Here is a 14,311-nt window from a genome sequence, read left to right on the forward strand (position 1 = left end):
GTGTTTAATTTTGCACCATGATCTCTTTGTTTTTCAAAGAAAACTAATGCCTCACAGAAGTTAGCCTGGAAGGATAGTAAGTGCAAAGCAGAGGGAGAAAGTGAGTGTGCTTACCTTGCCAAACTTGAAAGAAGGCAGAATTACTTGAAGAACCCCCGCTTTTTACCACTAAATACTCTTCATGGAGGCAAATCTCTTGTAATTTCTCAAGTAAAGATGGAACAAACTGTAGCCAGAAGAAAAGCAGAAGGAAATAAAGGGTATGCAGTATATACAGTTTCTTGATTCTGGGCTGGAGCACACAGAGAGCTCCGCTATAGTATTACTGTGGATTTACATGCAGATACTTTGAGCTAAATGTCTGTATAGTCTCTTAGGAAACATGTCTGTATGACATTTTGGTTTTGCTAAAGGGTATGGTACCTTTTTCAGTTTTTATTTTATAATTATTTAAAGAACTTGGCAGTAAGATAACATCTCCTTTTTTTTATCTTTCAGTGATACCCCATTTATTCCTGTGTTTGTTGCCAATCCACCTGCAGTTTTGTTTTCTAATTATGAAGTTGGCCAGGTTTATGAGGTAAGGACTTACTGCTTTGTAGAGAGTTAATTCTGCTACTGAGAAGCATTATGTCCTGCCGTAATCTACATATTTCACACACTTTTCACTTTCTGCAAAAGTCTTGAGTTTCCTCTTTAAATTGAATTAATGACCCTTTAGCTTCCTTGAAGATACTCTTTCACACATGCCACTGACACACTAACCAGTGAAAACTAAAATGGACCCTTTTCAGTCTTGTCTTCATTTTGATAGCATCTGATTCAGCCCTTATTGAATAAACTGAGATTTTTAGGTTGGTTACGATGAAGTATTCGTTACTACTAACAGAGCACTAGGGAATAGCAAACATTATAATGAGTGATGGTAAAGACAATGGAGTATTTTATTTTCTTTTTACATAAGATGACTATAGAGCTGCAGAACATCACTTCAACATGTCATCATGTAAGACTTATCCCCCCCTCTACTTCAGCTTTTGCTGTTGGGCCAGGTAAGCGTTCTTTTTACTGCCTTTAAGATGTTAGCACATAAGAGATCTAATTTATCTGCTTGAACAAAGATTTTTTAGAGATGTTCTGTTTGGTTCTGCTATCCATAGTGCTCAGTTCTTTAGAAACTGAAGGCTGACTTATGTCATTGGAACCATTCACATGCAACTCTTAAGCAGATTCAAATGGCCTAATGAGGAATTCAAGAAGACTAATTAATATTAAGGTGTTTGAAATTAGATTGAAATGTATCCACGGAATACCTAGATTGAGTCTTATCCAAAATTCATCTAGGAACAGACTTAGTTTCCACTGAAATTATTAGGGGAACAGGGCAGGAAATAACATACTTCAGTTACAGCAAGGAAGCTTAGGTTAGCGGAAAGTTAAGAAAAACATCTTTCCTACAGTAGAATGAGTAGGCACTGGGACAGGTTGCCTAAGGAGATTGTGGTATCTCAGTCACAACATTGGAGGGATATTGAGAAGAAGTTAGATGACACCATGTAAGCCTTGTTGTCTTGTGGAAGAGAAAAACTGGGTAAAGGTCTCTAGGTTTCTCCTCACTCTGTTTTTTGTAGCTATAAGCATGTTTCAGACAAAAAATCTTTCGGTTCAGTGGAAGATATGCACATACACTGATTACACTGGCAGGCCTTTTGCGGTCATTTATTTTTATCAGCTTGACTTAGGCAATAAATGTGGAGAGTTTACAGGCACCTTTGTTGGGGGAGATGTGATCATAAATACATATGCCAACTTTGGGAGGTTTTAATTTTTTTAATTCCCTGCATTTTTTTTCCAAGGAAAATTTCCAGGAAAGGGAGGAATGATTGCTCCTGGGATGACATGCCAGTATACGGTCCAATTTATTCCTGAATATCTAGGAGATTATGAAGATTTTATATTAGTAGGAACTCAAGTGTCAGAACCCCTTCTGATCCCGATCCAAGCTAAAAGGCCACCTCCAGTGTTAACATGTCAGTAACATCCAATTCTTAAGTTTCTCTAAAGTTAAATGGGCTTTTTTTTTTTTTAATTTCATTTGACTGTCTCCAATTTTAGTGACAAAACAAACATGGACAAATGTGGCAGTCCAGTTTCTATGTTTTGATATCTATCTCATTTTCACTCATAATTAATCTATTAAATCTATTAAAATGTAATCCTGTAAAATTTTTCCCCAATTATTTGTTCTTGCCACATGAAACTAATTTTTTTCCACTGTGTTAGAGGAATGAGCAGGAGCCACTTTTCTAGGCTTGCGACTTGTTGATTCTTGAACTCTGACCTGCAATCACTAAATATTAAGGAATTATGTTTTAGTTATAAATATTTGATGCTATTAATTAATATTAATGGCATGTTATGTTAACTATATATGGCTATGACATATCTGAAGGATTCACATCTTAGATATCTAGCCTTAACTGTAACAACCAGGATTACTTTTGCAGAAACTTCCTTTGATTTTTTGTAAATTCATTTTTCCTGTTATACTGAGCTTTTTATAAAATAATCTTACTTTTTGTTATCATTCAGTAGTCTTTAACTATGAAGCACCATTAAAATGTAAGATGAATGCAGAAATATACACCTCATACTGTTTAACATTCAAATGGAAAGAATCTGAGGGGTTTTAGGATTGTAGCACCCAGCATATTCATATGCGGTAATGTTGTCTGTAAAGAGTTATTTAAGAAGTAGCTGGCTTTGCCGACTGCTGGCCTTCACTGTCTGTGCAGTCTGATTTTCTGTGTTACTCATTTCAGTGCCTCACATTATAGACTGTGGTTCCTGCCTTGTTGGAGGAATAAAAGTAACAAAGATTTTGTGCAGAAATGAGGGAATTAACCCTGAGAAGTTCTGTATAATGCCAAAGAAAGCCTGGCCACCACCTGATTTCAAGGTAAGTGATTAGAATGGAAATACTGGGCATGGATGGTATAGATGCCCTGACATGAAGGCCTTTTGATCTAGTCATGGTATATTAGCACAGAATTTGTAAGAACTTTCTGGGGACATCTGTATTGTGCCATTTCCTCAAGAATTCACATTATCCTGGGGACCAATCTCCCTGGATGTCCATACCTTCTGCTTATGCTGTGGCTTGCCTCTGGAAGAAGTCTTGCTCAGTGGTGAGGTAAACTCAGGCATAGATCAGGGAAAGGATAACTGGCTTGAACTTAACCTTACCCTTAAAGCAAATTGAAATGCAATCAGTTCTAGCATTGCTTAAGCTAATTTCCTCGCTGTCCCCACCAAGTTACCACTTACTGACCTTGCTGCACCTGTAGACCCTAGCGGTCCACTCCAGTACTGCTCTGTCTTTAGATTTCCATCAAAAACAAGGTCTAAAGGAAACGGACAAAGAAGATAAGATCTAACTGGTAGATTGGCATACTATGTGCTGGAGGAGAGGCTAACGGGATAGCTGATGTGCCAGGTTGTCCCTCCTGAAACACTTTAAAGTTCCAACTCAAAGTGAATCATAAGCATGGAGAAACAGACAGAGCTCCTATGCTCAGGCATGGCTGTTCTTCTGTGAACATGAATATTAGGGCTCCTGACACTATCGTTTTTCTTTAGAGACAGCACCTTCCCTCCTGCTTTCACCAAGGTAATAAAGCAGGAGTATTTCTGCTGATTAAGCCATATACATAAGCCACATATTTTTGAGATGTGTGAACAAAAAATATAGTAAGAGCTAAACCAGTGATGTTGTAGTATACAGCCTGTTTTAGGTAATGCTGTATTTTAAAAGCAAAAACCTGATCAATTTAATTTGTTTTTTGTTTTCTGGGTTTTTTTTTAACACCTTAGGCTGTTGACACAGTTGATTTTGTGATACAAGATCCTTTTGGAATCCATCCTCCTGTTTTTCAGCTAGCTCCAGGGCAGAGTACAACAGTAGAGGTTAGTATCAACTGCTATAGAAAGTATTTGTACTTTACCAAATACATTAACAAGCAAGAATGATTTTAGAAGATCTTGGCTGGACCTTGCAAATTTGTGTTTGTGTGAACAAAAATGCTCAGATCTTTTTGTGCAATTATACTGGAAGAATTGCAATTGTGAGTCTTATTGGTGAGTCTTTCACTGCAACTTTGAAGGTCTTGCTTATCCACTCAGAGATGGGTCAGATTTTCTCCATGTAAAACATCCTGTTAGAGAAAACTGGAATCGGAGAACACAGGAGCACTTGTTTCACTTTAAAAAAAAAAACAACTTTTACTTTTTGAGATTCCTTGGGAAAAAAGGACATTTGGGGTAATAAATTCTTTTATTGTAGAGCAGCAGCTACAAATCCTTCACTTATGCTGTGCTCTTTCTTCAAAAAGATTCTGTAGTAAGTGTGCATCAATGGTTGCCACCACTGCTTTGTCTGATGTGGGCCATGTTTTGTTACAGCATCACTACGGAGAAAGGAAGAGAGCATGGCTAGCCTCCAGCCCCTCCTTTTACCTGTACCTTCTGGCTGTTGATAAGAGGAATGGGTCAGGCAGATGTGGATAAAGGAGAAACATTTCTCCTCCTTTCTGTCTCTCCAGGTGCATTGCTTCAGCAGAGCCAGGCACACATGGGAGAGAAAGAGGAGATGAATGTAGCATGGGTTGGGTTTGCCAGTGGTAATGGATAACAGGTAGAAGAACAGCAATGCACATTACACAGCCAGAGTTTTTGGCCCCTGAACCGTTTTTGTTGAGGTGGGACTCGGGGAGGTGGGGAGGGGCACACAACTGCTGCCCTGCTCACACTGTTGTAGCTTGAAAGGCAGCAGTGGCATTGCTCAGAGGGCAGATCCAATTCTGAGGATGCAATTCCACAACTAACCCAGTAGACTGCCCACAACTCCAGTGACTACAAAGGCAGCCTCTGGTGGCCATCCAGATACACACATCTAAGTTTAGTGACCCAGAAAACCTATTTCTTTCTGATATGTATTAAGGGAGTGTGACACTGCTTCTTGCAAATGCAAGATTTAGTTACTAATCACTAGAAATGTCCTTTAATGAACATTCATGAATTGAAATTTATTACTTCCTGAAGAAAAATCAGTTACAGACATTGCTATTTTACTTCTCTCTTTCAGGTAGTGTTTTTCCCTTCTTTTCCAGAAGTCTCACAGCAAACATACACCATTGTTTCTGACAATTGCCAAGTCAAGGATGTTACAGTCTCAGGTTTGTTTCTAAACATCTAAACATTTCTAACACCATAGATATTCAGATAATGTGAGTAGCAGCTGATGACTTGAAGTGATGGTAACATTTTATGTAATTGGATTAAGCAAATACTTTGTCCCTGATAGTGTTAAATCCTAAGCATTATTATTTTCACTACTACTACTACTACTAGTGTGCCCAGTGCATGAAATACGTTCAGAAAGCACTGAGCTCTTAACTCACTGTAGCCAAAAATCCAAACATGAAATGTCACCAAGTAGCAGAAAAGAAAACCTGTTGCTAGGTGCAGTTTGTTTCTCATTTTGTATCTATAAGATAACATGACAAACTGTAAAACATCAGCTTTAACAGGGCAGAAATACATTTGGGTGTGAAGCAGATTTGGGGCACATCTTGAATTAGGGTATTTAGGAGAGATAGGCAATCTTTGGATTAGCTAATGAAATGAGTTGAAATTCTTGTAAATGTTAGTGCTTGTCTTGTAATTGAGAGTACTATAACATTAGGCTTGATTACATCATGTTATTACAGGTATTTCCTTTGGAAATGTTAGAATAGTGGATTTGTTGCTTTTTTTAAAATTTCAATATACTGCTTAAAACATCTGGGAGCCACATTATCAACCATTGTGAACACCCTGCTCACTTCAGTGAAACAAGGCTAATGTAAGTAAGTGAGCTGAGGTTGTGGCCCTGAAATCCAAATCTGTTAAATTCATGAAGATCTCTATTGATATATGTTGATAAACAAAGAACATCAGGAAAATATTGTACAATTAACACATTGGACTTCTGAAACTTGAGGAAACACCAGATATGATCAGTAATGGCCATTGCTGGCATTTGCTATTAGTGAGTAATATGAACAATGTTAATAACCAGATGGTAAACAGTAATACCTACTCATTTCTTCAAGGAGTTGGACAGCTGATAGCTCTGGAGCTTTTGTTCGTCACAGGTGGAGAAAGCAAGCCTGAACCTGATGAAGTTACTGACGTAACATTACAGCATCTCATACGATTTGACCCCCAAAACCCACACACCACTGAGGAGAAGAAATTGGTTATAAGAAACTCTACGTATGTAGCTACTATATTAATAGAGCAATGTTCTCATACCAGTAGGGATCTCATTTGTGATACCATACTCTTTCAAGCTGGAGAAACCTTCATGCACTTGACAAACTTTGTGCAGAAGCCTTGCTTCATTTTGCTCCGTTGTTTAGTAATTAAGGTTCAAGGATGTGCTTGTAAGAGCAGGAACATTATACCTAGATCAAATACTTTGGCAACCACTAGACATACCATTTGGTTCATACGCTGCCAAGGTCAATATATTTGCTTTGGTATAGATAAATCTGCAACTCCAAAGGTTCATAAATATGGATGGTTGAGAAAATATTTTACAGGGTCACCCAGATAAGATTTATCTAACTTTACATGTCTACACTGCATACTTGTGCAACTGAGCTAGGCAGCCTATACTCTTTTCCTTTCATAGTGCAAGGAAATAGATGTTTCTAAGGATGCAATTCTGACTGTAGACATCTCCCATAGAGCAAGACATAAAGCATCCCGGACTCCACTAGATCTCCACTGATTGAAATGGGAGCTCAATGCAACTAACTCATATTAACACTTTCATGATCCCTACTATTGAGTCAATAGATTTAAATATAAACTCTATTTGAAGTCAAGGAATATGCCTCTATGTACAATTACATTGTATTGAATGTAGTGGCATCCTGATTTTGAGCAAAATCAGTCAGGCAATAATAGAAGTACACTAATGTGCAGGATTGCAGTAGTTAGAGGCTGCAAGCCATCAGAGTAGTAAGGGGGTCAGTGCTGGTTTTAGATACATTCACGTAAACTGCTACTTGCTACAATGAATTTCTGGAAGTTTGTTTTGTGGCCTGGAAACCACACATGCGTAATGCCAGAGCATAATGCTGTTTGGGTAAAGATAGTGTGATTCAGTGAACTGGGTACTGTAAACTGATAAACAATGTGACTATGCCTATTTCCACATTTTCTCTGTGCTATAACCATGACAGCCGTCCCTGCACATCTGGTGTCAGCATTTGTATGAAACAAAGCTGGCAGGTTGAGACTGAACTCCATAGAAGCAAAGAGAAAACTTTTTACTGCTGTAGAAAGGATTCAAGAAATTGTACATGTTCAGTTTTGTCATTGATACTCACTTTCAAATTCCAGTGTCCTTCCTCACCTTAGTAAGGCAAAGTTTCCGTGGTCAGCATGAGCAAGGTTTTAAAACCCATGAAGGCATTCCATGGAATACACTTCTGCTGAAGCAACCTAGTTAAGCAACCTTTTCTGGATTACAAAGAGTATTGCAGAGCCATTGCTGGGTCACTGTGTTTGTTGACATGTTAAAGACCGCACCTTGCACTTGGATTAAATTGAGAATGTTATGTGGATCATCGGCAGTGATCCAACGCAAACATACTGATACCAGGAATGGTCCTGTTGATCTCAGATTCTTGAAAGAATTGTAGAGTTTCCTAAAAGTTGCATCACATGACAAGTTAAATAAGGCAAGAAAGTGTTAACATATCTTACATGTTTATGTAACTTACTTCCATATATTAGCATGTAGTTTGTATAATTTAGATACTCTGAGTCTATGCTGCCTCATCAGCTTTGTAGCTCACAAAGACTAGTAAGTCTAAGTGCTGTAATTTTTAAAGAGAGGAATTCCCTACATGGAGAAAGAAAATGAAAATTTTCTCTCAATACTTTGCTCAAAAATACCTGATGTTTTTAATCATAGCTTTTTTGTTGTTTATTGATCTCTTTGCAGCCATGTAGAACTTCCTTTCTACTGGCAGATAATAAAGCCTAATCTGAAACCATTAATACCAGAAGTAACTGCAGACTTTATGAAGCTTAAATACAACCTAGACACAGACTCAGCCTTCTCCCTAAATCCTGAGCAGGGAGTTTTGCTTCCCCATGCGGATCATGAGTTTACTCTCACTTATACTCCACAGGAGGTATGGCTTGTGATTCCCTCCTATCTACAAACTCCAGCTGTGTATTTTTATGCAAGTCATAAAATCCTTGCTGTGCAGCTTTCTAAATTAAATTTAATTAGCTGGTACTATGCTCTGATAAACAGTGTTCAAAATGTAGAAAGTTACTAAAAGAAAACATGTTTTGACTGCAAAATGCGAGACAGTTTCTGATCTCACGTCAGTTTTGGTACTGACTGGACACAATTTTACACTGAAACTAGGAACACATCCTCAGAGCTGCAGCTGTGCTGGCTGGTAAATGTACCACCCTCACAACACTACCAGCTCCCCCCCAATCTCCTGACCCTTCCCCTTCTGCTAGTGAGCTGCTTTGGGCACGTGCCCCGTACCTACTGCAGCCTAAGTAAGTTTGGTTAGCAAACTGATTATTTGAACGGTTTCCAGCTGTAGCTGTTTGGAACTGAAGTGGGTCCTATGAACATCTGTGTGATAAATTAAGGGGATAGTAGTAGCCTTTGGCAGACAAATGATAGTATGCAGCTGTGAGTAAAGAAGGGTGCAACAATGTTTAATGCAGCTTACCAGTGACTGTTGTCTTAGTTTCTGCTCCATTGCCTGTGTAAATAAGGAGTGTGAGCTCACTGTATTTAAAGAAACTTGATCCAGAGTAAGCCCAAGAGTGGGAATATCCCATGCTGTGATGACTGACAGCCATAAGAATGCCTCAAATATGTATGGAAAAGAAAATAACTGGGTTTTTTAAATACTTTAATTAGTTAATAGAAAAATAGATTGAATTAACATATATACTTAAATTAATATCTCTGTACAATCAAATGAAACTTTTGCAAAGCCCTTCAGATTTAAGGCCTGCTTCTCTGTTTCCTTTTTTTCCACCCCATTAGAATATAAAAGGCATCCTCTTTTCCCATGATGGAAAAGTAATGTTTCTTACTCAAAATCAGATTGATGGTCAATTAAGCTAAATACTTTGGAGCAGTTAGGAGAAACTTTTAAGTTATTACAGCAGTACTGAGCTTAATTTGGGGAGTCTTTGCAGATGCTTGTGTGTAGTATGCAATATACTAGGGAAATAATAACAGGCATGTAAAAAATGAATATTTTTCTTGGAACCATGCACCATGAGATCAGAATCTGGCTTAATATTTTGCAGTCAAACATGTTTTCTTTTAGTAACACTAGAGTTTGAATATTGTTTATCAGAGCTTAGTACTCCAATGATGATTGTTCATCCTTTAAATGTAAACTACTTTTTCATCTTTTTTTAATCCTCAGTGTAACTGATTCCATGACATTAAAATCTTCTCCTTCTTCATCTATGTAGCTGAAGAGTTACCACAGTGTGATTCAGATGGTACTGAGGGACATCCCAGAACCACGCTGGTAAGCTGAGAAAAGTATTTCCTGGTAAAATATGTAGCCACATTTTAGCTATGCTATTACATTAAGTTACTGGGATTCTTCATCTTTCTGGTGGTGATGGACTGAGAATTATAAAGGATTTTATCTGCGCAACTAATTGTGCTACCAAGAGCGTCTCTGTGATCTTCCTTCATGTCTGCACACGTGCCTTAGCCCTAGCTAGGGCTGCACCTCTCTTGGAAAAAGATAATACTATCATTTTGTCTGTTCATTTTCCAGGCTTTCTGCTGAGATTTCCAGCTGGTTTTCCTGTTATTACTGTTTGTCACAGCAGTCTATGACTTACATACTTGTTCATGAACAGACTGGGACAACTAGAGTACATTAAAGAACTACTATAATTTTTCCAAGTTTTAACTGTCCCCAGCCTGAGCTAACTGCACATGGGCAGTCTGTAATTGAGAAACTTTTGATGATTTTCAGTTTTGATCTGGCAATTAAAAGACGGGATCCAGTTTAAACTGCTTAATAATTCTACCATGTTTCCTCCCAAAGTTTAGTAAAAGAGGGGATGCTTCAAAACATTCCAGAATACAAAACAAAGGATGTAATAGCACTGGAAATAGAAGTTAAAGGATCTACAGAACCAGTTAATCTTCTTCTGGAACCATATGCCATTATCATCCCTGGAGAAAACTTTATTGGTGTAAATGTCAGGAAAACATTTAAGGTTTGTTAGCTTTTGACTTCACTGTTACCATGTGGTTTTTGTGTCACTAGCTGTCATAGGTGTTATTAGAAGGTACCAGACAATCCATGTTATTTTAGTTTTTCCTAAATATCTTTAAAGGAGACCATGACTTCAAGAGGTCTATACTGAAATCCCCTAGCAAGCCTCCTTAACCCTACACCCCAGGCAGCATGCTTTGTTCTTTTTTTCTCTCTTAAGTTTGATATAAGAGTTTTAGCCTTCTAAATATTTTTGTGGGTCACTAACCTGTTGCTTATCACTTTGTCACTCCTGTAGTGTAAAAGTTTTCCAGTTGGGAGGGATAGCCAATGGATGATTAAATTACTTCATAACAGAGGCACTGTTCATGCAAAGGACTACAGCAAGCACAGAAGAGCTATAAAAGTCACATATGCTGCAGCATGCTAGACCTTACTCTTTCCTGCGGGTTCTGATAATTTCTATTTGACTGTTATGGAACAGACTGCTGCTGAAATTGTCCACTCACTCGATGTCCTCTTTACTATAGATCAGGATCACTTGGGAAAAATAGGCCTGTTAGCAAAAGCCAGGCAGGAAGACCTTTCCCAGTTAAAGGTCTTCCCATTTTTTTGTAAAGTTACTGCTCATCAGCACTTAGTTTTATGCTCTCTCTTCCTAGAAATTCTTTTTCAACTTAAGCCAGCCATTTCATACGTTCTGGTAATCTAGTATAGCTACATGTGTAGTATAGGTAATTAAGTCACTTACTGATAATATAATGGCATTCTTCACAGTTGCTTTTTTAGTCTTAAAAAGATAAGAATTTGAACTGTGCTTAGAGATAATTGTGCTTCAAAGAACAAAGTTATTTGCTGTAATTAAGAAATAATGTCTGAAAAGATCAGAAGAGCAGGCCAAAGATTTCAAGAGCTTACATCTCTCTCACAAAGAGATCCTTTGGCAAAAAAAAAAAAGGCTGCTCTCAAAAGATGAATTTGAAGTTCAAGTTTAGAAGGTCTGTTACATTTTTGAAAAATGGAGAAGTTGTTTAAAAGGCTTCAAATATATAATGTTCTTGGAAAGAACAGTTAATAGATTTTCTTCAAGTTTCAGAAAACACCTTCACCTGCATGAAGATAGCGACTGTTAAATATAGTGCTTATATAACCTGACTAAATATAGTGTTTTCAGAATGTATCTCCATATCTGAGCTACACTTACTAAGCTTTCTTTATAGACCTCAAAGATATTGTTGGCAGCACCCAGGGAGTAATAAATCTCATCCTATGGGCTAAAATAGGTCAGAGTAATTGCTTCCAGCACTCTTTAGTTGGCTTTATTTTCAGTAAAGGCAGTGCTTGGAGATGAGGTCAGATGTAGCTCTTGCATCTGTTTTGCAGACACCTGAAATCCAGTCAGGTGAATCCCACTTCTTCCTGTCCTTGTTTCACATCACAGAGGAGAAAGGAAAGGGAGGATGCACTATTATAATGAAAATAACAGTAATTAGTGCATGGTGCTGGGTTAGTACTGTTCAAGTCAGAGGTCAGATGAAATTCTATGCCTTTCTACTCTTAACAGTGCTCAGTTTATTTCAAGATTCAGGTGAAGATACAGTATGTTGTAGCTATATTCAAGGTGTCATAATGTTTAGTAGTGAGCAGGATATGGTTAGAGTTTGCAAAGTATGTGATGTAAGACTCGCAATACCTAATTTGCAGTTCATCAGTACTCTCAGCAAATTGCCTTGTTGCTGTGAAAGCTTAAACTGCATTAACTGGCTCGTTGATTTTAATTGTTCTAGATGTGGAATAACAGCAAATCATTGATCAAGTACACCTGGGAGAAAATCGTGTCTTGTGACATCATGGAAGTTGAACCTCACACCGGCATCATAGGTAAAGTTTCTGTGACTTCAAGTATCAATTAATGATAATAATATATAAATTGGTATGAGTGGAAGAGAAGTCACAGAGCACTGTAATGCAAGCTGCAAAAGAAGACCTGATCCCCAGCCCACTGGAGCCAGCAGGAGACTTAATTTGATTCCAGGAGCTCCAGCAACAGGCTTACAGCAAGTGGTTTCTTTGCAAAAGGGTGAGACAGCACCTTGAATTTTTCTTTTCTAGGTAAGAATAAATGTTGTGAATTTGAACTGGTAATTACTGGAAGCAAACCTGGGTGTATCAGCTGTAACCTGCGGTGTAAGATTGAACATCTTCCAGAGCCGGTTGTGCTGCATGTTGAGGCTGCTTTTAAGGTAAGGAACTGTTTAGTGTTGTGGGGTGACTAGCTGTGGGGCCTGCCTATTATCCATATAAAGCTTTTTGCCTCTTAGAGGCGTGACAAATCTAAAGCAGTTGCAAACAGGAGGTATTTTTGCTGTCTAGTAACTATTGAGGCAATGTCGATAGTCCCATGAAAGTAAAAATTTTTTCTGTATTACATGCAATGCATTTGCTTTCTGCTGTTCTTTTTGAAATTGGGTGTTAATCTTAGATAATGTATGCTTCTTAATCAGGCAGTTTTGGCAGAAGTGTCCATTCTGACATCTGTTTCCTGGTGTCCTAGGGTCCACTTCTTTGTATTGATGTTCCATCACTCCAGTTAGGTTTGACTAAGCAGGGTGAGAGTGTGTTAAGAACCTTTGAGATAAAAAATCTATGTCAGCTGCCAGCACAGTGGAGAATGCAAGAAAGCCATGTTTGTCTGGCTGAAAGGAATGAGGAGGTAAGTCACTGCTACAGCTGGCTGCGCTCCCTCTTCAGCTATTTCTTCCTTATGCTTAGCAGTTGTGGTATTCATTCCAGGTATCAGAAGTTCTAATTTCTGTGACTTCTTATGAAACCGGTTCTGCATGGCTCCATAGGTGCACAAGTTATTTTAAGATTAAATGCTTCTTTGCAGTTTTTCCTCTATTTCCATTTGTTACAAATCCACTGCCAGCCTGATCCAAAGAGGTGTGGAATATTTCCTGTATGACAGTGATTTCAGCTGCTGCTGATACAAATAAAAGGGTAAGACTTTATCAGAACTAAGGCTGCTAAACAGTCCTCCCACACACTCACATCAGCACCCGAGATGGGAATCTCAGCACCTACTGAATTGGGCCTTTTGGCTTTAAGCAATAGTTTTGAAACACGCAGGTGTGTCCCAAAATAACAACTTACCATGATGAATATTGAAAGTATTGCTTAGTATTATCTAGACTGTGATGTGTCAAATGCAGTCTATTCCAGTCTTTGACTGCAGAGCTCATTCCATCATTTCATATGAAATAACTAAAGCAGCGTGGAGGCAATACTGGTGGCAAAGAATTGAGTGTGAGCTGCTATCTGCAGATCATCACATATTCCTAAAATAAAAAAAAGATATAAATTTTAAAAAGGCAAAATACTTTGTGGCACGCAGTGGGATTTGTAGCTATATTTCTCTTTGGTATTATGCATTAAAGGGAAGTGAGGAAATCCAGATTCTGGGGTAAGTGCTTTTGGTTGTAATGAAAGGCCAAATTCTGCCTGTAGGGCAGAATTACCTATGCAAGGAATTGAGTTCATTTGTTTTGTGCCAAAATTGGTCTAAATGCTGTTCAGGTCTTCTGTTTTTCTGGAAAGGCTGTCAGTTTTGCAACACAGAGAGAAGCTTGTTAAGCAGGAACTTTCTATTGACCAGCAAGAGATGAAAACCTACAAGATGTTGAACTGTATCCCCATGAGTTCTTGAGCTTTGTTTTCTATGTATCATGTAGATATCTCACCAACTTTGGGGGTGAAAGTTGATGGCAAAAAGAAAAGATTTATAAGTGGTGGTTGTGGCAGCCTTGTAAAACAGGGGTGTGTGTGTGTATCTATCCATTTACCCCCAGTAATCGGAAGTGCCTGATTAAGGATAGGTGTGCCCTGGGGGGGACCCTGTCCTCACAGTCCTCAAGCCCTTACTTCTTACTGTTATTCTTTTGTTGCCTACTATTCCCCATAATTCC

The 14,311-nt window shown here is 38.3% G+C and overlaps 1 protein-coding gene across 1 annotated transcript in view; it reads left to right on the forward strand.

Moving 5' to 3' along the window:
- The window catches only part of DLEC1 (DLEC1 cilia and flagella associated protein), a 40,427-nt gene that overhangs the window by 4,985 nt on the left and 21,131 nt on the right, over positions 1-14,311 (forward strand). Inside the window, exons 6-19 of the mRNA XM_055707626.1 lie at positions 40-260; positions 499-580; positions 965-1,052; positions 1,857-2,030; positions 2,823-2,959; positions 3,874-3,966; positions 5,144-5,234; positions 6,153-6,315; positions 8,060-8,252; positions 9,580-9,638; positions 10,173-10,347; positions 12,134-12,227; positions 12,459-12,589; positions 12,901-13,059. Of these exons, the coding sequence (XP_055563601.1) occupies positions 40-260; positions 499-580; positions 965-1,052; positions 1,857-2,030; positions 2,823-2,959; positions 3,874-3,966; positions 5,144-5,234; positions 6,153-6,315; positions 8,060-8,252; positions 9,580-9,638; positions 10,173-10,347; positions 12,134-12,227; positions 12,459-12,589; positions 12,901-13,059 (1,860 nt within the window). The remainder of the gene's footprint in view (positions 1-39; positions 261-498; positions 581-964; positions 1,053-1,856; positions 2,031-2,822; positions 2,960-3,873; positions 3,967-5,143; positions 5,235-6,152; positions 6,316-8,059; positions 8,253-9,579; positions 9,639-10,172; positions 10,348-12,133; positions 12,228-12,458; positions 12,590-12,900; positions 13,060-14,311) is intronic.

This window comes from Falco cherrug, chromosome 4 (assembly GCF_023634085.1).
Source record: "Falco cherrug isolate bFalChe1 chromosome 4, bFalChe1.pri, whole genome shotgun sequence".
Classification (NCBI taxonomy): domain Eukaryota; kingdom Metazoa; phylum Chordata; class Aves; order Falconiformes; family Falconidae; genus Falco; species Falco cherrug.